The sequence below is a fragment of the Elaeis guineensis genome, chromosome 13 (assembly GCF_000442705.2).
Source record: "Elaeis guineensis isolate ETL-2024a chromosome 13, EG11, whole genome shotgun sequence".
Classification (NCBI taxonomy): Eukaryota; Viridiplantae; Streptophyta; class Magnoliopsida; order Arecales; family Arecaceae; genus Elaeis; species Elaeis guineensis.
This window is the reverse complement of record NC_026005.2, coordinates 9,906,398-9,927,230: the sequence shown is the minus strand read 5'-3', so window position 1 is coordinate 9,927,230 and position 20,833 is coordinate 9,906,398. Positions and strand designations below refer to the sequence as shown.

The following is a 20,833-nucleotide window of genomic DNA, read 5'->3' as shown; positions in this document are numbered from 1 at the left end:
ATCAACAATACTTTCTCTCAGGAGCACACATCCATCACTCATCAAGCCAATTAGACCAGCTCATATCTCCATCTAAGTTCAGTTTTGCAATCCTACAAAAACTCTATGACCCTCATGAAGGCACATGTCCAGCAGTAATCAAGCTAACTAAGAGTCCAAATTTTAATCTAATTCATCCTCACAATCTTATCAATCTTCTAAATTAAGAATGGATGGGGTAATGCATAGACCGGTATGTACGGTGCACCACAGCCCATCTAGGAGAGAGAACTTCCGCCCTTATTCCGCTCGACCTCGAGCCGGGCTTCTTACGGACTCGCGGTCTCCTTCTTTGCTCTGTCTCTCGTTGTTCCAATCTAAACCCCATTAATGGCAGCCTCTCTACTTCGCTCCCACTCCTCCTCCCGCCTCGCCCTCTCTAGGGTTAGGGCTTTTCTGTCCTCCCTCCCCCTTCTCCACTCCCTGCCCGACCCCCATCCCCCAATCCTCCGCTCTCAATTAGAGCTCGGTTTCTCCCCCCAAAATCCCTCCCTTCCCCCCTTTCCCCCATGGACGAAGCCCCGCTTCTTCTGCTCCTCCTCCTCCTCCACTGCCGCCGAGCCCGCCCCCGCCCAAGATGCCGATTCTTCCACCGCCGCCGGCGACGAGGCCACCAGCGAAGAGGCCACCGCCAGCGAAGAGTCTGCCGCCCCGTCTCTCGAACCCCTCGATGTCTACCGCGAGCTCCGCCGCGCGGACAAGGGCTCCACCAAGCTCAAGCGCTCCGAGTGTGACTCCCTCGTCAAGGTCTTCCGCGGCTTTGCCAAGTCCCCCTGGGTCTCCGACCAGGCCCTCGCCGTCTACATCCCTGCCTCCTTCTTGCCCCATGTCTGCCGCCGCTTCCGCGAGTTTTTCCTCCGCCGCTGCCCCCCGCACGTCTTCCGCCACCTCTCCACCCTCGGCCCCTCTCCCGAGGCCGACCGCTTCCTCTTCCCCATCTTCGTCGAGTTCTGCCTTGCGGAATTCCCTGACGAGATGCGCCAGTTCCGGACCCTCATGGACTCCGCCGACCTCACCAAGCCCCACACCTGGTTCCCCTTCGCCCGGGCGATGAAGCGCCGCATTGTGTACCACTGCGGCCCCACCAACAGTGGCAAGACCTATAACGCGCTCCAGCGGTTCATGGAGGCTGGCAGCGGGGTCTATTGCAGCCCGCTCCGGCTCCTCGCCATGGAGGTGTTCGACAAGGTGAACTCTTTGGGTGTCTACTGCAGTCTCCACACCGGCCAGGAGAAAAAGTCGGTGCCTTTCTCCAACCACGTCGCCTGCACCATCGAGATGGTGTCGACCGAGCAGCTCTACGACGTCGCCGTCATCGATGAGATTCAGATGATGGCCGACCCCACCCGAGGGTATGCTTGGACGAGGGCGCTGCTTGGACTCAAGGCTGATGAGATACATTTGTGTGGAGACCCGAGTGTTTTGAAGATAGTGAAGAAGATATGTAGAGACACAGGCGACGAGTTGGAGGTGAACCACTATGAGAGGTTCAAGCCTCTGGTGGTGGAGGCTAAGACTCTTTTAGGGAATTTCAAGAATGTGCGATCTGGGGACTGTATTGTGGCCTTCTCAAGAAGAGAGATTTTTGAGGTGAAATTGGCTATCGAGAAGTTTACCAAGCATAAGTGTTGTGTTATCTATGGTGCATTGCCACCGGAAACCAGGCGGCAGCAGGCTAGCTTGTTCAATGACCAAGACAATGAGTATGATGTTCTGGTGGCGAGTGATGCAGTTGGGATGGGTTTGAATCTTAACATTAGGAGGGTTGTTTTCTATTCGCTATCGAAGTATAATGGTGATAAAATGGTGCCAGTTGCTCCCTCCCAGGTAAAACAGATAGCTGGCCGAGCTGGCCGGAGAGGGAGTGCATATCCAGATGGGCTCACGACCACCTTCCTTTTGGATGATTTGGACTATCTGATCGAGTGTTTGCAGCAGCCATTCCAAGAGGTGACAAAAATCGGTCTTTTCCCCTTCTTTGAGCAAGTGGAGTTGTTTGCTGCGCAGTTCCCAAATGCAACTTTCTGTGAGCTATTGGATAAGTTTCGTGAGAACTGCCGGCTTGATGGGAACTATTTCTTGTGTCGGAATGATGGTGTGAATAAAGTGGCAAACATGTTGGAGAAGGTACAGGGGTTATCTCTTGAAGAACGTTTGAACTTCTGTTTTGCACCAGTCAATATTCGGGACCCAAAGGCAATGTACCATCTCTTGAGATTTGCTATGCACTATAGCCAGAATCGTCCAGTTGGTATAGCAATGGGGATGCCAAAGGGTTCGGCTAGAAATGATGCAGAGTTGTTGGATCTTGAGACAAAGCATCAGGTTTTATCCATGTATTTGTGGTTATCACATCATTTCAAGGAGGATACATTTCCTTATGTGCAGAAGGCTGAGATAATGGCAACCAACATTGCTGATTTGCTTGGTCAGTCTCTTGCCAAAGCGTGCTGGAAGCCTGAATCAAGATCACAGGGGAAGCCAAGACCTATAGAAGAGGAGAATAGCCAGGACAAGCTAAAGCCAGTTGCCAAAGAAAGTTATGAGAGGCCAAGATCACTCATAAAAGCGCACAAAACGTAAGTCTGATTTACTTATTAAATCTTCACAATTTTTCAAGGACAAAATCTCTTTCCTGTGTCCTAATTTTCTTTGTATAATCTGTTGACATACTTCTTATTTTACTTATATTTTTTATTAGATATTTAGTATTTGGATTGATTTAAATACTTGATGCAATTGTTTGTTTTCTGAAATAAGTTGCATGAGTCAAGGATACTTTTGATTTTAGGCTTACATCTGAGTTTGGAGGTGATTTTTGAATAAGTTTCAGAATGATGAGTGAATATGGAGGGTAAGTTGGTGGAAGTTTTTTTCCCTACTGTGTATAATGAAAAATGTGTATGTTTGCGGGGGTTTCTTGAGGAGGGTAGCATGGAAATTGATCCTTGTAGAACTATTTATAGGAACTAATTGTGTATGTAGGTTATGCTATCATAGGAAGAGGACAATTAGTGCTTACCAACATTTTCAAAACCGGGCTGGACCGGCTGGTTCAACCGGTTGAATTAGGAACCGGTCGCTTGTCTGGTCCAGTTCAAAGGATATCTTAAAAGCAGTCAAAACTCAATCAAACTTGGAAGAACCTGATGAATGATCAGACTGGCCAGTCCAGTCTGTTTCTCACAGGCTTGATTTTTCTTTTTTTTGGTGGGGTCTGCCACTTCAGTCTCGTCCCCGACCTTGATGTGTGCCCAAATCCCCCATAGTTGATCTCCAACAGCTGGTGCCGATAGCAATGGAGGCGACAGAGAGTGGCGGAAGAGAGTTGGTGCAGCACCGGTGAGGCAGAGAGCTATGGCGGCAACGGAGAAGGTGGTGATCAGGGGGGACAAGGGGGCAGCGGAGGAGAAGAGAGAGGAAGCTGCAGAGTTGGAGAGGATTAGAAGCCGGAAGCGGGTGATGCGGTCGAGGTCGGGGCAATAGCCAATGAGGTTCCTGTGGTTGCTCTCGAAGAGGCACTTAGTGGTGTAGCTGGGGGAGAATCTCGACCAGTGTATTTTCTGACTGTTGGAGCACATCTGGCTGGAGATCATTGCCACTGAGAAGCTCCACCGGTCAATTAGCTGCATTGCATTCCCGACTACCAAGGAAGGGAGCTCATGGTAGGGTAACTATGGTGGTGAAGGGGGTGGATGGGAGGGGAGTAGCCATTGGGGGAGGAGCATCTTTGGTAGAAGATTTGGTAGCTAGTCTTTGGTTCTAGATTTTAGACCTCAATCCAAACATTTATTCGACAGGTTTAGATTAGATCTTTTCATATTTATGGTTTTTTCTTTCTTTTGTTAAGCGTCATATGAAATCCACCTGGAGAATCAACTCCACGCCCAAACATGACATGTGGGTGCAGATCTTGTTTCCTAATGAGTATTGAGTTGAATCTTTCTTAATGCTTGGTTTACCAAACCTAAATGCAGACAAGTACATAACTTTGGCAGGTCTTGGGAAGACCAGGGCACTGGATTTTGAAATTTTGTTGATTAGATGGTCGCATCGAAAAGAAACATGCAAGGGTCATTGAGTTACTGGTCATTCATGCTGTGCAACGCATCTTCTTAACCATGATTGCTATGTTATAGCCATAACAGTTAGGTGTGATACATTATCAGAAGAAAAGCTTTATTATTTATCTGCCTCTTCATAGTGGTAAAAAACCTCAACATGATATTTTATGTTTATTACACCTGCGAAGTGGTGTCTATTAGATGGTGTCCAAATTTTAGGCATTTGTTTCTTTGAAATAACTTGCAGGACTTGAAAGAGCCCAAATTTAATTACCTGGCTTGAAAGCTTATGAGTATGTGAGTATGATAGTGGGAAGTGGTGCATTTGGAAAAATTAGGGAATCTAGGAAGTATATCAATAGAATGATTTTTTTTGTTTTTTTAAAGATTATGACTATTTTCTTGTTTAACTTCAGCATTTTGGATAAATGTAATGATACTTGGTTTTAAAAATGATAATTAATAAATAATATATTTCTTAATAATCTAGGACTAAGTTCGATTAAATGGTGATAGCAATCAAAGATAGTTATTATATCGTAGGATGCAAGAGTTACAAAGCAGGCATGGAAGAGGGAGTGAAATCCTAAAGTGGGTCTGGCGGCTTTTATAAAAGATTCCAGCTGCAAAGATCCACAGATAGATAGTAACCTGCTGCTCTCCTTGGCGAGGGATCCTTTCTACTATATTATCATGGTTTTGGCACAAGAAGCTTTTAAGAAGTTTGATAGTGTTAGAAGTTCTTCAATAAGTCCTAACTGCATAAGAAAGGCAAATTAGTTTCTTCTTGTAAAGGAAGATCTATAGCTTTGGCATTGAACTTGTTATGGCTCTTCCTGTGCATGGTCTGTCTATATCTGGTTATCTAATTTTGTGGAATTTTGAGGCCCTGATATTGATTGATATAGATATCTATCATGCAATAAGCCTAGTTTCAAACCTTATGCTAGATCTAAATAAAATGTGTACATTTGAGAATGAGAAATTTCTGCATGAAATCAAGTCCACAATCTTAAGCAACTCATGAAGCCCTGAAGCTAAAGAAGGGCAGAGAAAGAAGCAAGTGGAGTAAATCAGCAAGTGACTAGACTTAATTCACTGATTCACCTGAAATTCTGAGAACATGTATGCATGGAGCTTTATTTCTTAGATATATGGCTATTGAATAATTCTAATCCTTAAGAGTAGGACTCAAAGCTTCCTAGATTCTATAATTTTAATGATATGGAGCCATCCATAAAATAAAAGCGACCGAAAAAAAAATCCTACAGCAAAGTATGTTCTCTGTGGCTGCCGCTTTAGTTGTCACCCATTTCCTCCTCATCTTTCCCCCATATTTTTCCTCCTTTCTTTCCCTCTCTCTCCTTTTTCTCTTCCAATTTCTTTTCTTTCCCAATTTTTACCTCCTATTTATCTTCCTTTTTTTAAAGAAAGAAAAAATTCTCCCCCATTCCTTGGGCTGAAATATTAGCCAAATGCTTAGTTCTTGGTTCTCTGAAGTGGAGGTTCTCACATAGGTTTAAGTCCCCAAACAATCTTTAGCCATGGCCATCTATCATACCTTTTCAGCAAGTTTAAGAAGGGGGATATTGTTGGAACGAAAATGAAAACTTAAAAGTTAAAATAATTAAATATAAGCAACATCTAACCCTAGGATATTAGTTAAATCCTTAGAGACATAATGATTGCACATTATTCATCTTTGTTCCAATAGGATTTGTCATTAGCTGACCTGGCAACCCAATCATTTTATGGAGCATCAGTTCATTGTTGTGTGCTGGGAAACCACCATGTACTAGTCTATACGTTATATTAGGTATTAAAAAGATAAAAATGACCTCCTGCATTTGCGCTTATTTTCTATAAGTAACAAAGGTGCTCTCCATGTTTCCATGCAATATTAGTGTTTTCTTTGTTGATTGGAGAGATCATTTTGGGAGCATTTCTAAGCAGTTTTGGTGTGTCGATAATTATGGAGTTATGGGATATAATCATAACCATCAAGCTTCATTCTAACTATTTGGAGTTGACATTGTGAATTTCCATTCATCAATCTTTTGGCTTTTGATGTTATTGAAAACTTAAAATAATTATTTTCACAAATTCCATCCATGTTACGCTGGGTTACATCAGGGCCACATCAATTTCTGTTTTTAAATGCCCATTTACATACATCTACCATCTTAATCAATAGTCAATTACTTTGTCCTTTATTTAACTCCTACCGCGCTCTGATATACACTCTGCCCTTGTTAGTTTTATTGTTATTTTATTACATCTATCTTGTTTTCTTGGGACCCTTCAATCGCCTAACATCTGAGCCATCCAGCAACAGGTTTCTTTGCTGTTTTATATATTTTTCCTCAACTCACCAAAATATTCATCAGTTACACTTCTATGACATTTCTCACGCCATCCATCTGGTCTTAATCTGATTCGTGCATTTTTATTCATCTCTCAGTTTTCTTTGTCTAATAGATTTTTAGGTGAACTGATACTCTTTAATATTCCTTTCTGATCAGTCTTCATGGGTGCTTGGTATTTGGTATGTGGGATTAGTTCCATATCTTGACATGATTTTGCAATTAATTGTCAACCTAACATCAACTCTCCACTGTTTTCATCTAAACTTTGGGACCAATAGGTATATATTGGAGGAAATAAGGAAGTTTGAAGACATGTCCAAACCTCTTGACATTATTATAGTGGGACTAGAGCAATATTGCAATTTGTCTTTTGGTGCCTTTGGCCGATGCTTTTTTATCGGCATTTAATAGTTGTGTCCTGCAACTAAATAAAAAGAGAATAGTTTGTGCCCACTTGGATTTTTTTCTCTGGGGAGTCAAACATTTGATACCAGGGATCGCCAAGATCTTATCTTGTGATATTTGAGATGATCAGGATTTCAGCGAAGCAAATGCAGAAGTACATTCTTGAGAAGAACCAGCACACAACTCAATGATATCTTAGAAATGTCTTAGGATGAAAATTTACTTGGGAAATGTAATTTCATGGTCCAAAGCAGAGGTTTCCTGGAAGGTCGCAACAATCTGTGATGTTCTTTCGGCTATTGCTGTGGATGGTCATTATTAATTCATACCCCTAGAAGCGGCAATGAATTGTTGGAATACTATAGATTTTTTTGTATATGAGTGTGAATATCTGTGTCGAACTTCATTATTAGAATGTCATATGCCTGAATCTTCTTTGCTGTGGCTTCTTTTTCTCATTGTTTCTTAAAACCTTATAAATTAGTAACTATAATTGAATGAACCATAGTGCTTTAGGATTATACCATTCGCTTGAATGGATATAACTACCAATGAATGTGGTCTATGATTTGAAGATCTGATGTTGATAATGCTAACAACATGTTGCTACAAAATGTGTAATCCCACAATATTTGAATTGTATTTGCATTGACAACTAATTAAATAAAAGGCTATAGCTATATCCTGGTAGTATTTATTCATGGCTTATTGTATATCTTGAACTATAATTATTGTCAAATTTACTTGCTTGTCGAATTTTTATGTGCGTCTACCACATAGGCCAGGAGGTTTGCAAGGACTTAGGTGATAATTTAGTATGCTATGCTGGTGCAATATATGCATCTTGTTTGAACTGCATATAAATACATTTTAACTCAAAGTTGAACACCTCACTTGGGTTTAATTATCATCTTTCCACTTAAAACTGCCGATCACTTTAATGCTTGCTTTGTTTTTATTTATTAAATTTATATGGTAGTATGTGGTCGAACATTTTTATTAAAAAAAAAAAGAAAATTAAAGTAAACATGTCTTGTGGACAAGCTTGTCATTACTTGAACGATCAAAGCACATTCATGTTTTTTCATGCCAATATATGCTAGTACTTTTGGTATTTGATGTTATATGCTGATGTCTGTTGTACAAGCTGACGTTGACTTGCACAGGCACGATTCATGATGATTCAATCCTTCTTTTTTTTTAAAGTTCATACCTTTTTTTTTTTTTTTTTTTGGTGGGTGTGGCGGTGGGGGGGGGGGGGGGGTGGGGGGGTGGGGCGCGCACCGGAGAGGGTGGGCACATACTGCATTGTCATATCCGGACATCATTGTGGTCTTTTGGGCATATTAGATTTGGACATATCACTTTAATAGTCCAAATTCTAATGCTTTTGGTTTTTTGTAAGCGTAATGCTAATGCCATTGCATTAACAGGAAAAGACAGGAACAGCCTGGCCAACATCATCTTGCGGGGAATTTTGTGGTGTGACCACCTTTTGTCATTCATGGATCCAGTCCTGTTGCTGTTGTATCATTAGAATTCGACCACTGCTGATTATCTTCATCCGCCTACCGATGTCCTACATTCACTGAAAGAACACGGTGATATGGTAATCCACCAAAGGCTTCTCTTCTGGACAAGGACCTTGGTCCTTGAAACAAGTATTTCTGCGAATGCAATTAAATGCTTCATGTGCCTATTTAGATGTATGCTAAGCAAGCTTAGAACTAACAAAGCAAGGGCTAAAGGAAGCAGGTTGATGCTAGAGCGTAGATTTGAAGGCTTTTTTTTTTTCTATTATTTGTTTATCCGCTGATAATCTGAAACAGTACCGAGTGTCAAGCCTCATTAATTTTGTCCCAAGCCAAGTTAGCTGTTGCTTCTGTGATATGTAAAGGTAAAACTGGGATGATTTGATAATTTAGTAGTAACCTATGAGTTGATAAAGTCATTAAGTGTCGAATTTATCGGCCAATAACATTATATAAAAAAAAAAATCTTTGTATTACGATTTTCCTTGTGAGGGTGCTCATGCCAAGTGGTATGTGGCGCTATTACTGCATGGAATAATATCTGATCATATCTAGGTTGGTCTCCTTCTATGCATGTGGGTTGTCTTCAGTAAGCAACCAGAAAACCCTGATCGAATCATTTACACATTGAATACTGTGATGAATGAGTATCATGGTGGGAAAAAAAAAATTACGGTAGTTCACTTACCACTGTAGCAGAGCAGTTATAGTCCAGATATTTCCTATTAGACAAACTGTGATAACAAAATCACAGCTTGTTTCTTGATAGAGAAAAAACTCTGGCATCCCTAGAAAAATTATTGTTTTAAAAAACTCAGCAAAGATTATTTGTGTCATATCCTAGTTTAAACCCTTCGATCTGTGTTCATTTGATAATGCTCGAGTTGCTGAGAAGTGCCAGAGAGAGAGAGAGCAATGGACTAAATATATGATGCAGCCCGCATGAAAGGTAAAAAGATACACAGATAGGTCACAGGAAATCTAGGGTTGCCGTTGGCAATAGGGTTCTTGCAAGTAGAGCTTTTGAAAGCTTTATGATGCTGCCCTGCGGTATGAAAGGTAAAAAGATGTACAGATAAGTGAAAGGAAATCTGGCTGGCCTGTGGATGTCAGACACCGGTGCCACATCCTTCTGTTGATACCCATGAAGCCCGCAAATGCACCAAGAACGTCGTAGAATCATGAATGCACTGGCCGCTCAAATACAAATAGCACCCTGCAATGAAGAAACCAGAATAAGAAACTGAAATCATGTGACGGGCCAAGGAATAAAAAATAGATAATCATTCTTGCGATATGATTTAAGTTACCCAGGGGTTTAAAAACATAAGTATAACCAAGCCGAATCCCAATTATTTCAATTTATGTATCATTTGTTATCTTTTTTCTGGTGTCATTGTCATGTTTGAATGCTTAACAACTTTATCGAGCTATTGGAATAAGAAATTGTTTTAGATTTTTTAGTTTCACTGTTTTCTTGGTGGCGGTTATGATTTTTTATTTTAAAAATCATTTGATTTCGGTTTTGGTTTTGAAGGTATCGGTGAATTTCAGTTTCGTTTCGGTCTTTTCACTAACATGCTGAATCTATCGCATCTCTATTCAAGCATGCTTGAATTTATCATCGCCATCCGTGCCGATGGTTGTGTGCAGGCACTCTTCACAAAATAAGATTATATTCTATCATGCTAGTTATTGAACTTAAATGGTGGAATTGCTGCTGTGTTTAGACATGGTACCTTTTTTTTTTTTTTTTTGATATGGGATCTGATACTTCTTAACCCGAGCTTAAAGTCACAGCATGGTCCATTTAACCTATTAAAAACTTATTTAATTCATTTAAAACATACTTAACTCATTTTTTGTTTTACCTAATCTAACACATTTAACCTGTTTAACGTATTTAAATCTATTTAATCTATTAAAAATCCACTCAATCTATTTAATTTGATTTAACTTATTTAATAAACAGATTACGCAGATCAGATTTAGTTATTTATTTAATAAATAAATTAAATTTAGACATAAATATTTAATTTATTTAACAAACATATCAAATTTGAATTGATGAATTTTTGACCTACTCCTCTTCCGACTTAACTTATACCACCCAAGCTATGCTAGTGCTACTGTTTTTGTGTATTTAAAAATTCTTCAAGACAATTTGAGCCGATCTCTTTGTGCGGATACGAAGGATAGATCAAATAAAGCATGTCAAGCAAAGTTTTTCTGCACGAATAGTTCAACTTCCACCATTTTAAAAATATCTGATCCCATTATATTTCAAGTTGTTATGGTACATCATTGAGATTGGTACTATATTTGCAATCTGTTGCAACATGATTCGAAAAATTAATCAAAAAATATTATTTTATTTTTTTTATTTTATATAAATATTTTTTAATAAATAATTAATATGAAATTAAAAATATATCTTTATAAATTTATGTAGAAAATATTATGCATGCCATCTCCGATCATCATTAGCTATAGATAACAATCAATAAAGAATTTTGAGCATCTTTTCTTAGTCGGACGGTTAATTTTTTTTGAACTAAAATAACAATTCTATCTTTTTTTCGTAGCACCGTAGCAAACTATATTAAATTATTTTGCACATCACTTACTCACTACTTAGCGTCTAATACCTATGATGCAGCTTGATACCCAGCAAGCGTAGTTTCAACTTTTACGTAGTTTTCCGTAGTGTGGTGTGTCCGTTAGCCATCTGTCACGCTCCGGCCGGCATTGGCGGGTTCGGTCAGCATCCACCAACCTGGCTCGCCTCGCTAACCATCAGATACCACGCGGAGCTGCCGCGGCGGGAAACGCGTTGCTTCTGTCATCATCACCTTACGCATGATCACAACCTAGGGCAAATACGATAAAGTAAGCACACTGTATCATCAACACGTAAATCGGTTTGACGGTTCAGATCCAACCAAACCGTCGGGCTGGCGAAATGAACGGTCCACGTCACTCCTCCGAGCACCTCCCCTACTCCACTGCCACTCCCTTCCATCCCCGTTGAATTTGATCCATCTCAGTGCGGCCTAGAAAGAGAGAAAGACAGAAAGAGAGAAGATGATCGCTTCTTAGTTATATACTAGATGTCATATCGGATTTGATCCGGTGCAAAGGCCGGCGTACGAGTGATAGGTGATGGCGGGAGGCCGGTCCGTTCGTCCGGCGGCGACGGGCATCCGTGGGCTCTTCAGCTACCGTGTGTTCGTGTCGGCGATGTTCAGCCTGCTCTTCCTGGCGGCCCTCTCGGTGCTGCTCTCGAACAACCCCTCCTCCTCCTCCTCCGCCGCCACCTCCTCCGCCGGCGACCCCTCCGTCGCCGGCGCCGCTCTCCGTCCCTACCTCGGCCGCACCTTCCTGACCGTCAAGTCCGACCCCCTCCGCGCCCGCCTCCACCTCCTCCTCCGCCAGGCGGCGGACCACTCCGCCCTCGTCCACGCCTATGCCGCCTACGCCCGCCGCCTCAAGCTCGACAACTCCCGCCAGCTCCGCGCCTTCGAAGACCTCAGCGCCTCCCTCTCCTCCCTCGCCGCCCGCCTCGACTCCGACCTCCCCTCCGACGAGGACTCCCTCCGCCCCCTCGAGAAGGAGGCCAAAGATCGCATCAAGTTCGCCCGCGCCCTCATCTCCGAATCCAAGGAGTCCTTCGACACCCAACTCAAGATACAGAAGCTCCGCGACACCATCTTCGCGGTCCACGAGCAACTCCACCGCGCCAAGAAGCTCGGCGCCCTCACCAACCGCATCGCCGCAGGATCCACCCCCAAAAGCCTCCACTGCCTCGCCATGCGCCTCATGGAGGACCGCATCGCCCACCCGGACTCCTACCGGCAACCCGGCCCCGACCCGCCCGAGCTCGCCGACCCCGATCTCTACCACTCCATTCTCATCTCAGACAACATCATCGCCGTCTCCACCGTCATCAACTCCGTCATCCGCAACGCGGCCAACCCATCGAAGCACGTCTTCCATGTCGTCACCGACCCCATGTATTTCAACGCGATGCAGGTTTGGTTCACCCGCCGCCCGCCCACCGGTGGCGCGCGGGTGGAGATCAAGTCGGTGGCCGACTTCGGCTTCTTGGATTCCTCTTACTCGCCGGTCGTGCGACAGATCGAGGGTGGGCGGCGGGACTTGTCGCTGCTCCACTACCTGCGGTTCTACCTGCCGGAGATGTACCCGAGCCTGCAGCGGGTGGTGTTCTTGGAGGATGATGTGGTGGTGCAGAAGGATCTGGCAGGGCTGTGGAGGGTGGATTTGGACGGGAAGGTAAACGGGGCAGTGGAGATGTGCTTTGGGGGGTTCAGGAGGTACAACAGGTACATGAACTTCTCCCACCCGGTGGTCCGGGAGCGGTTCACCCCGAGGGCGTGTGCATGGTCCTATGGAGTAAATGTCTTTGATCTCGATGCGTGGAGGAGGGAGAGGTGCACTGAGAAATTCCATGAGTACCAGGATTTGGTGAGCACTTTCAAATTTCGTCTTCTTCTTTATTTTTCATTGTTTTCTGGAACATTTCTTAATGAATGAATGAGTGAATGGATGATCTTACCTGCTCAGTTGGTCGAATATTTTAGTAAATAATTTTAGTTGATATCTTGTTGCAACAATTGGGGGCAAATAGACAAAGTTGTAAATGATTTTGCTACTAATTTTGTTTCGCCAGTTCTTGATATTTAAGTATCCAAGATTATTTTTAGTGATGTCTTATATATTATGAATGATAAGTGATTGATTTGCTGTTTAATGCCAAATTGCTGGAATGATTTATCAGTGATATACGACTCTACTCTAATTCAGTATGTCTTTCTGTCCCATAATTATGACTTTTGCGTGCTTTTTTCTGTTCATGCATCACTCTTCAAGACTTCTCGTGCCCATTCTGTTGAAGAATCTTTAATTTTTTCTATTTACTTTGAAAATTTCTTTACCAACTGTGAGAAAAATAGCGACAACAGGCCTTTACATAAATTCTATAACGTTATTTACTAACTTTTGGTTTTAACCGAACTACGTACTTTCTAAACATTTTAAAGCATATTTAACAGGTGTTGTAATAATTACGGTTATTTTCTTACGAAAAGGATGCTAGTTAGGTGTGCACAAGTCTCCGCTGCAATTTGTGCAATCTGAGCATTTTTTTCCAATCAAGCAAATTCTAATGTTGACACATCTTTCATCCAGTTTGAAACCATCAACTTATGGGCATTCATTAAATTCAGCTCAACCAAGATTGCATTTTAGAGCACTACACTGTCCCTTCTCCCCTTGCAGTACTCTACCTATTAACCAGTGCCCTTCTTAGATGTTGAGAAGAGGGTTTTACAAATCGTTTAAGATATGCTCTGCCCTTTGCTGGTTAATTTCTATTCCAACCTTTTTATGAGTCTTTTCAAACATTTTAAAAATGATCTTTAAGGCAGTTAAAAATTGTTGTAGAATTTTCTCTTATCGACCATGTTGTTGTGGTATTCTTAACTTCCATCTGCCTATCAAACATGCTAAATCATTAATTTCCCTAAATGGCATATTTATGCCTTGCACCCAAACTCATGTTTACTAACGCAAGCCGGAACTCCATTTTGGGTGACAAATATTACTAACCCTCCTTACTGCTAGAAGAAACTGCCTGTTACAATTTTTGTTTGACTATTTTTCAATCTTTTTACATATCATTGTGGTTCTGACTGTTTGTACCAAAATATTCATGATATATTGTGGTGAAAAGTTTTTCTTTGATTTATTTTATGTCTTCCTTTTGCTTTTGATTCTTATCATGTTTTTATACGTAACCAGATTTGCATTTGACATATTTCATCTTGTAGTCAAGTTTAGGACAGGCCACTTGAATAAGCTAGATTCGTCTACCCACAGAGAGAGAGAGAGAGAGAGAGAGAGAGTAAATTCAGCATCTGAACTAATGCTGTGATTTTGACAGAATGAGGATGGAATGATCTGGAACCCAGGCACTGTGCTTCCAGCAGGATTGATGACGTTCTACACCACTACTAAACCACTAGACAAGTCATGGCATGTAATGGGGCTTGGTTATAATCCAAGCATTAGCTCAGATGCGATCCGCAATGCTGCAGTTGTGCACTTCAATGGGCACATGAAGCCATGGCTCGACGTGGCCTTGAACCAATACAAGCACCTATGGACCAAATATGTAGATACTGAAATGGAATTCCTCCCACTCTGCAACTTCGGCCTGTAATTTGGAATTCAAGAGAACTCAGTCCATTTGAGGTTACTTACTACAAACCTCCTCCATGTTATCTAGAGCTAGTAGAGATTGCCGGGCAAAAGTGCCTGAGCATAATTGCCTTTGTCTTTTATTGCTTTTTGTTGTGACAGAGATGGCCTTCTCCACTATCACATTTTGTCACTAGTTCTTTCTTTTGCTTTATGTTTCTTTGAGATGTACTACTTGTTGTTTCTTTTGTAGCTCAAATGTAATGGATGGTTTTGATATACAAAGGTATCAAGTGAGTTTACTTGACAGTAATTTTTGGGAAGTTCTTTTGCATTGGAAATATACTGCAGCGAGTGATGTTCTGGGGTACAATGTGTGTAGTTTATGAAGTTCTATTATTTGTGTTAATCCTTTGTATATCCAGCTATCATGATGGAACCATTCTAAAAGTAAATGCAGCAAGAATTTGTCTCTAACTCTGAGGACCTGTAATGCAAGGATAGATATGGATTTCTTAGAGATTGATTTGCATGCTTCTGTTGGATCTAGGATGCAATATAAGATATGGATGCACATGATCTTATGTAGCATACCGGTTTAATGTGATATGATGGGTGGAATGGGTATTCTATGCAACATATTGGTGCCTTATGACATGCATATCTTGAACCTTCATTGATGCTGTTTAACATGTTCGACTATTATCCCGCAGGCATTCTTATTTATCATAACTTTTTTTCCCAAATGTTAGCTGCCTGGTCCTTTGGCTTGAAAGGAACCAAACATTTACTTATATTCTGAGTGTTACCTTGGGGGCTGCGCTACTCTGGCAAGTGCATAGGTTTATGCCTGAGAGTAGTGTTGAAATTTGGTGGTGCTCTTTCTTTAGTATAAGTACTCATTTGTTTTTGTTTTCCTGGTTTTTGGTTTCACCTTTTTGCCAGATCCATTTTCTGTATGTCCTTCACTCTTAGGTGAAGCTGGTAACTTGCCGACTCATCTTGCAGAAAGAGAAAGTCTGCGTCCTGTTGGGAGCTAAGGTTTTTATTGCTGTTCCAAATGTTTGTATCATTTCATGCTTTCGAATGATTAGCATGCTCTTTGACATTACTCTTTTTAAGGTTTTAGTGAAAATAGGATCTGAACAAGCATGCTCTCATGAGCTGGTCATTGAATCATTTTTTGTCCATTTAACTCATTCCTGGTGAGGTTTTTGACATTTTTTAAGCAACAAGAGTTCATGGTCTTTTCCAGATCTGTTATTACCTCTTTAGCACCTTAATTGTTTTAATTTGAGTTACTAGAGCTTTTGGTGTTTATTGGTATATACAAAATAAATCATGCTCGTGGGTGTCAAAACATTTATCAAAGCGCTATACCTGAAACGGTATGCTGAAAGGGAAATATTTTGACATGACAGTTTGGTTGCAAGTTAGCTAAGCATTGTATTTTCTGAGAAGCTATCTTCATTTTTATGTCAAGAAATATGCGCAGTGTAACTATGTCACCAAGATATACCAAGCAATGTCAGAACCTATTTGTATTTTAAATTTCCCTTAAAAACAGAATCTGTCACTAATCTCAATTTTATGACCTATATTTGTTGTATGTGAGATAACATTTAACTTCTCTTCCTTGATCTATGACTTGTGTGGTTTATAAACCACACTTTGATAGATCTAGCTTAGTATGTGGTTATGCATGACAAAGCACTTAGCACTCCTGGGTTGATCATTCGAAGAGGGACCAATTGCCATATGCCTTAAGCATAATATCTTTTGTTTTCTTGATTCGATGCATGTTATTTGTTCTAGATCAACGAAGTGCTATGGCTTGAAGACTGCAGTACCATCACAAACACTATAGATGAATTATGGCCAAATTTATTAGCTGACTTTGTAATTTGCTTTTTTTAAATAAATTACTTATGAAGCCGATAGTACTTATTACACAATGCCTATTTGTTACTCTGTTAAATTTTTTCATGGAGTCTGTTATCATGTGTTCGGTGTTCCATGAAAACACACATACACACACATGCTCATGCTAAATTTGCTCACATGCGCGCGCACACATGCTTATGCGAATTTACTCTTTGTGGTTTCTTTTTACTGTGCTTATGCAGATTCACATTCTAAGTTTTCTCATTTGATTTTTTCCACTGCCTATGGACAATCCTGCACTTAGTCACATTCTAAGCCTTTGTTTTTTTTTTTTTTTTTTTTCAATTACTACCTTCGAATCTATTAGAGTCAATATGCTTGATCCTGTGTAATTTGGCTTTCTTGTGAGCATCTGCATCCTGCTTTGGTCTGATAAATTGAGAACCTTTTCATATTTATCACTAATTTTATTTATGTCATTGATTTTGTTTTGTCATGTTCGACACATTAATATCTGAAGATTTTTCTACTTTCTAGCCTACTTTTGTATGAAGTTTAACTGTTATGTCCCCTGGAGACATCAAAGCTGGCATGGCAGCATTGGCACAAACTTGAAATGTTGATATGATAATTATCCTCTGAGCATATCACCATTCTTTTATGTATCCATCGACTCCTAACATCATTGGTTATCCATTAGTGTGTGTGCCTTGAATCCACCTTAGAAACATTACTGGACAGTTAATCAAATATCAGAGAACATATTGTTGATCTTTCAAATATTAGTAACAGTTGGGAGTTAAAAACTTGCTGGTTTTTGGTCATGTTGGTGGAATTAGAGTTTAACCTGGGTCTGGATACAAGGCCTTCAGTAATGGATATTTTCCTTTGGCGGATCTGTAATGTTTTCTCATTGTGTGTGAAATTCGAAATTCGAATTATGTGATTTATCTGACTTTTCTCAGCTATTTGTGGAAAAAATACAGAAGGATTAGTCATTCCGATATGTATGTTTTGTTCAGATGTTGGTTAAAAAAAATGAAGCAGAGGTGCTGCAGCATGATGGTCCCTCTCATCAAATATTACTGAGCCAGAGAGAAACTGGCTAGGATTACCAAGAGGACCGTTCCAACATTGTATCGGCTTCTAATGATCTACACGGTCAACTATTTTAGAGGTCTTAAATTCAGATAGCTACATCACATAGCCTTTTCTGGTTGTAAGGACTGTTAGTTATAACATTCATGCTTTGAGAGGACATCATAGAGCTGCTACAAACAAGCAGTCTCATTATTGTTTACATAATTGGGAAGTCCACAAACGTATCTCTGAAGTGACTGCAAGATATGCTAACAAACAACTTTGTGACTCTGGGTGGCACTCACAAAGACTTCTAATCTTTGACTGGCTTTGCTTCCAGACCCCCATCCTTTCTCTTTTCCAGGGAATACGGCATGTATGTTCCAAGAATTTTGTCCCACATAACAAAAAATGGCTGCGAGAAGTTGTATTTTCCACCATAGAGCTGATGGTGGACATCATGGTAAGCACTGTTGTTGCTGAAGAAAACATGGAGGGGATTCCCAGGAAGCCACAGCCCACAATGATCATCGACTGTTTTAATGGTCGCAAAGGAGAAGAAGAAGATGGCAGTACGAGGGGTCATGCCAGAGATGAGGAAAGAGATGGCACCACCAACTGTGTCGAGAAGCAGCCCCTCAAGTGGGTGGTTGTATAGAGCTCCATATGCGAAAGGCACAACAAGGCTGTGATGCTTATAGTGGATATGGCGATACAAGAACTTGTTAATGTGCATGTATCTGTGGACAAAGTATTGCCATGTGTCTAAGACCAGCATTGCAACTACAAGCTGTCTTGCCACCATGAAGAAGGAAGGTTGCAAGTTTGTACCAGTCCTTTCATCTTTGCTTATCACCTGCACATTCGTCAGAAGTGAGTATGAGAAAAAAAATTCTTGTCAGTTAATTCTTAGCATAACTCCCTGATGTATGATACTATCGTTTTACCGTGAATAGGATGATAGCTACAGCAATCTGAAATGCCTGTTGAATGAGAACGCCTCTGACAACAGTTCCTTTTGAGGGCAAATTCTTGGTTTCTTCCTCCTTTCTGGAGTGCAGCCGGTATTTGTCGAAGGAACCCAGTAGCATGTAAAGGCCAGAGTACGCCCAGTAAACTAGAACAGGTACAAAGGTTCCCAACATCTCATCGGATACTTTGTAAGCCATTCCGTTGTTTCTGAAACTTCTGAAGAGTACTTGAGAAACAAAGATGTTTGTTTCTTTAAGCTTCAGAAAGAAAACTCTCTCTGTTCTGTTTCTTTCTTTCTCTTGATGATTTCTGATGCAGAAAGACCATCATGAAGGGTTGCTATTTATAGAGGACCAAAGCGGGCAAAAGAGAAATATGCCAATAAGTTTTTTCCATGGGTTCTCTGCTTGTCAAAACAATGGAAACTAGAGATTGGCTAAAGGGGAGTTTTAGAAAACACCTTTTAGCTTTAATCTATGGAGAAAAGTCACTTGGCTGGTGAGGTTACAAGGAAATAATGGATATGATGATTAGAAACAATTCTTTGTTAGAGAGAGAAGAATTGATTGGCAGTATCTGTCACAGGGCTTGACTGGCTGGACCCACTGGATTCTTAAATCTGTGGACCAACATCCTGTGGGCAGAGCGGTCACCTGAGGTAGTTTTCCTTGGTATGCCAAGTTATGAGAGACTGCCGTCCCTTTTGGCAACATCTTTAGTTGATCTGTTGTTCCCAACTTTTTATGACATCAATGCATGAGATTTAAGGGTGTCATCGATCTGCCACGTGGCATTTTTAATTTAAAATGGAAAATGCTATACGGTACCTGGACTGCTGGACATATCCCCTGCTGCATGGGTTAATGCTATTTTACAGTCAATAATGAATGCATCCAATTGCCATCTTGGCATTAGATCTGCAAGCCTGCTTGGACCCAACACAAGATTAAGAAAAAATTACATTTGGTATAATTGGGTTCACGTTATATGACATGCAGATTAACTAGCCTACTTATTAAATATTCAGATTAATGTTTAGAATATTGGCCCCCTTGATCTGAATTTATCTTTTATGAAATAGTATGGAGCGTCGAAAGAATTTAAACTCCAAACCCAAAAATCAGTCCAATATCTACAATGTCTTATTTGTATGGACCTAACTATGTTCTTCTTTACATTTTCTGGAATGTCATACAGAACTTTGAGTTAATAGGAAGATTAATGTTTATTAACAAGCTCATGGAGCCGGTATCAATTTAACTATGTTTAGATTGGAGTTTCACAATATTGAATCAGGTTAATATGTTGATTATATTCAATTACTAAGTCAACTCAATTTAGAGATGACTTGATTCACCAAGCTAATTAAACGGGTTAATAGTATGTCATCATTTGCATGGTTATCATGTTATATTTATCCACTGACCTATTAATTCAATATGATGAATTTGAATTTACTTTTTATTCAGGTTTTCTTTTGCATATATTCCTCTCAAAAGGTTCTAGTTTGCATGTATGATTTTATAATTTTGCATTTTGTCTAAAAACTCTTTCATTTTTGTTTTTACTGACACACTCGCAGTTAACCAGCCATTAAGACACCGTTACAGCTTTTGTTTTTGGACGAAATTATATGAATATTGCTGAGGCAGCGCTAACTGGTTTCCAATAATGGACTGAAAGGGTTTTTTTTTTTTGTTTTTTTTTTTGTTGAACATTATTCTATGACCAGGATTAAATAACTCTGACTTTGTAATACAGATTGGTTGGACCACAAATGGTAGCTAAGAAAGGAAATTCAAAAAAGTTATTTAATAACAAAATACTATATATACACACACACACACACACACACACACACTAACAACCAACCTATTATTAAGGACATGGTAGAAATAAATAATAGAAAAAGAGCTCTAGATCCCCATGGATGTGCAATCCACATCATTTTCTCCCCTCCCTTCTTTTTTTCAGATTTCTTTTTGAAAGTAGCCCGTGGATTTTATTCATCCAAAGGCTTTTACTGAAATATTCAATGTAAAGGATCAAACCATTCATGATTCTATGTGAATCTTTTTTTTTTTAATTATTATTAATCCACAGCATGGTCCGTTCAATAAAAAACTTATTAAACAATATTCAATAATTTATTGGACTTTGTGAGAAGTTTTTGAAATATACAGAAGTATGAACCGGATAATAGTTTTAAAGAGTTGCAAACAAACCAGCCTACTTCTTAGACTCAAGTCATTGCCGTTGGCACTTTGCTTGT

General features: G+C 40.4%; 3 protein-coding genes across 3 annotated transcripts; 2 read left to right on the top strand and 1 right to left on the bottom strand.

Moving 5' to 3' along the window:
* Positions 1 to 226: 226 nt before the first annotated feature.
* LOC105056576 (ATP-dependent RNA helicase SUV3L, mitochondrial) lies at positions 227 to 8,737 on the top strand. Its single transcript, XM_010938816.3, has 2 exons — positions 227 to 2,618; positions 8,308 to 8,737. Exons 1-2 carry the CDS (start codon positions 370 to 372, stop codon positions 8,360 to 8,362), a joined length of 2,304 nt encoding a protein of 767 aa, XP_010937118.1. The 5' UTR covers positions 227 to 369; the 3' UTR covers positions 8,363 to 8,737.
* A 2,592-nt stretch (positions 8,738 to 11,329) lies between these two features.
* LOC105056575 (probable galacturonosyltransferase 9) lies at positions 11,330 to 14,938 on the top strand. Its single transcript, XM_010938815.4, has 2 exons — positions 11,330 to 12,891; positions 14,369 to 14,938. The coding sequence occupies exons 1-2, from the start codon at positions 11,569 to 11,571 to the stop codon at positions 14,645 to 14,647; spliced, it is 1,602 nt and encodes a 533-aa protein (XP_010937117.1). The 5' UTR covers positions 11,330 to 11,568; the 3' UTR covers positions 14,648 to 14,938.
* Positions 14,939 to 17,419: 2,481 nt separating this feature from the next.
* On the bottom strand, positions 17,420 to 19,018 carry LOC105056574 (sphinganine C4-monooxygenase 2). The gene is made up of 2 exons (XM_010938814.4): positions 18,537 to 19,018; positions 17,420 to 18,445 (listed from the first exon to the last, which is right to left on the bottom strand). The coding sequence occupies exons 1-2, from the start codon at positions 18,756 to 18,758 to the stop codon at positions 17,903 to 17,905; spliced, it is 765 nt and encodes a 254-aa protein (XP_010937116.1). The 5' UTR covers positions 18,759 to 19,018; the 3' UTR covers positions 17,420 to 17,902.
* Positions 19,019 to 20,833: the final 1,815 nt, after the last annotated feature.

Bases quoted from the DNA above. Each gene is read 5' to 3' on its own strand.
- LOC105056576 (XM_010938816.3), top strand. From the start codon at position 370: ATGGCAGCCTCTCTACTTCGCTCCCACTCCTCCTCCCGCCTCGCCCTC. The intron at 2,619-8,307 runs GTAAGTCTGATT...TTGCATTAACAG, and splicing joins CTCATAAAAGCGCACAAAAC to GAAAAGACAGGAACAGCCTG.
- LOC105056575 (XM_010938815.4), top strand. From the start codon at position 11,569: ATGGCGGGAGGCCGGTCCGTTCGTCCGGCGGCGACGGGCATCCGTGGG. The intron at 12,892-14,368 runs GTGAGCACTTTC...TGATTTTGACAG, and splicing joins TCCATGAGTACCAGGATTTG to AATGAGGATGGAATGATCTG.
- LOC105056574 (XM_010938814.4), bottom strand. From the start codon at position 18,758: ATGGCTTACAAAGTATCCGATGAGATGTTGGGAACCTTTGTACCTGTT. The intron at 18,446-18,536 runs GTAAAACGATAG...ACGAATGTGCAG, and splicing joins TAGCTATCATCCTATTCACG to GTGATAAGCAAAGATGAAAG.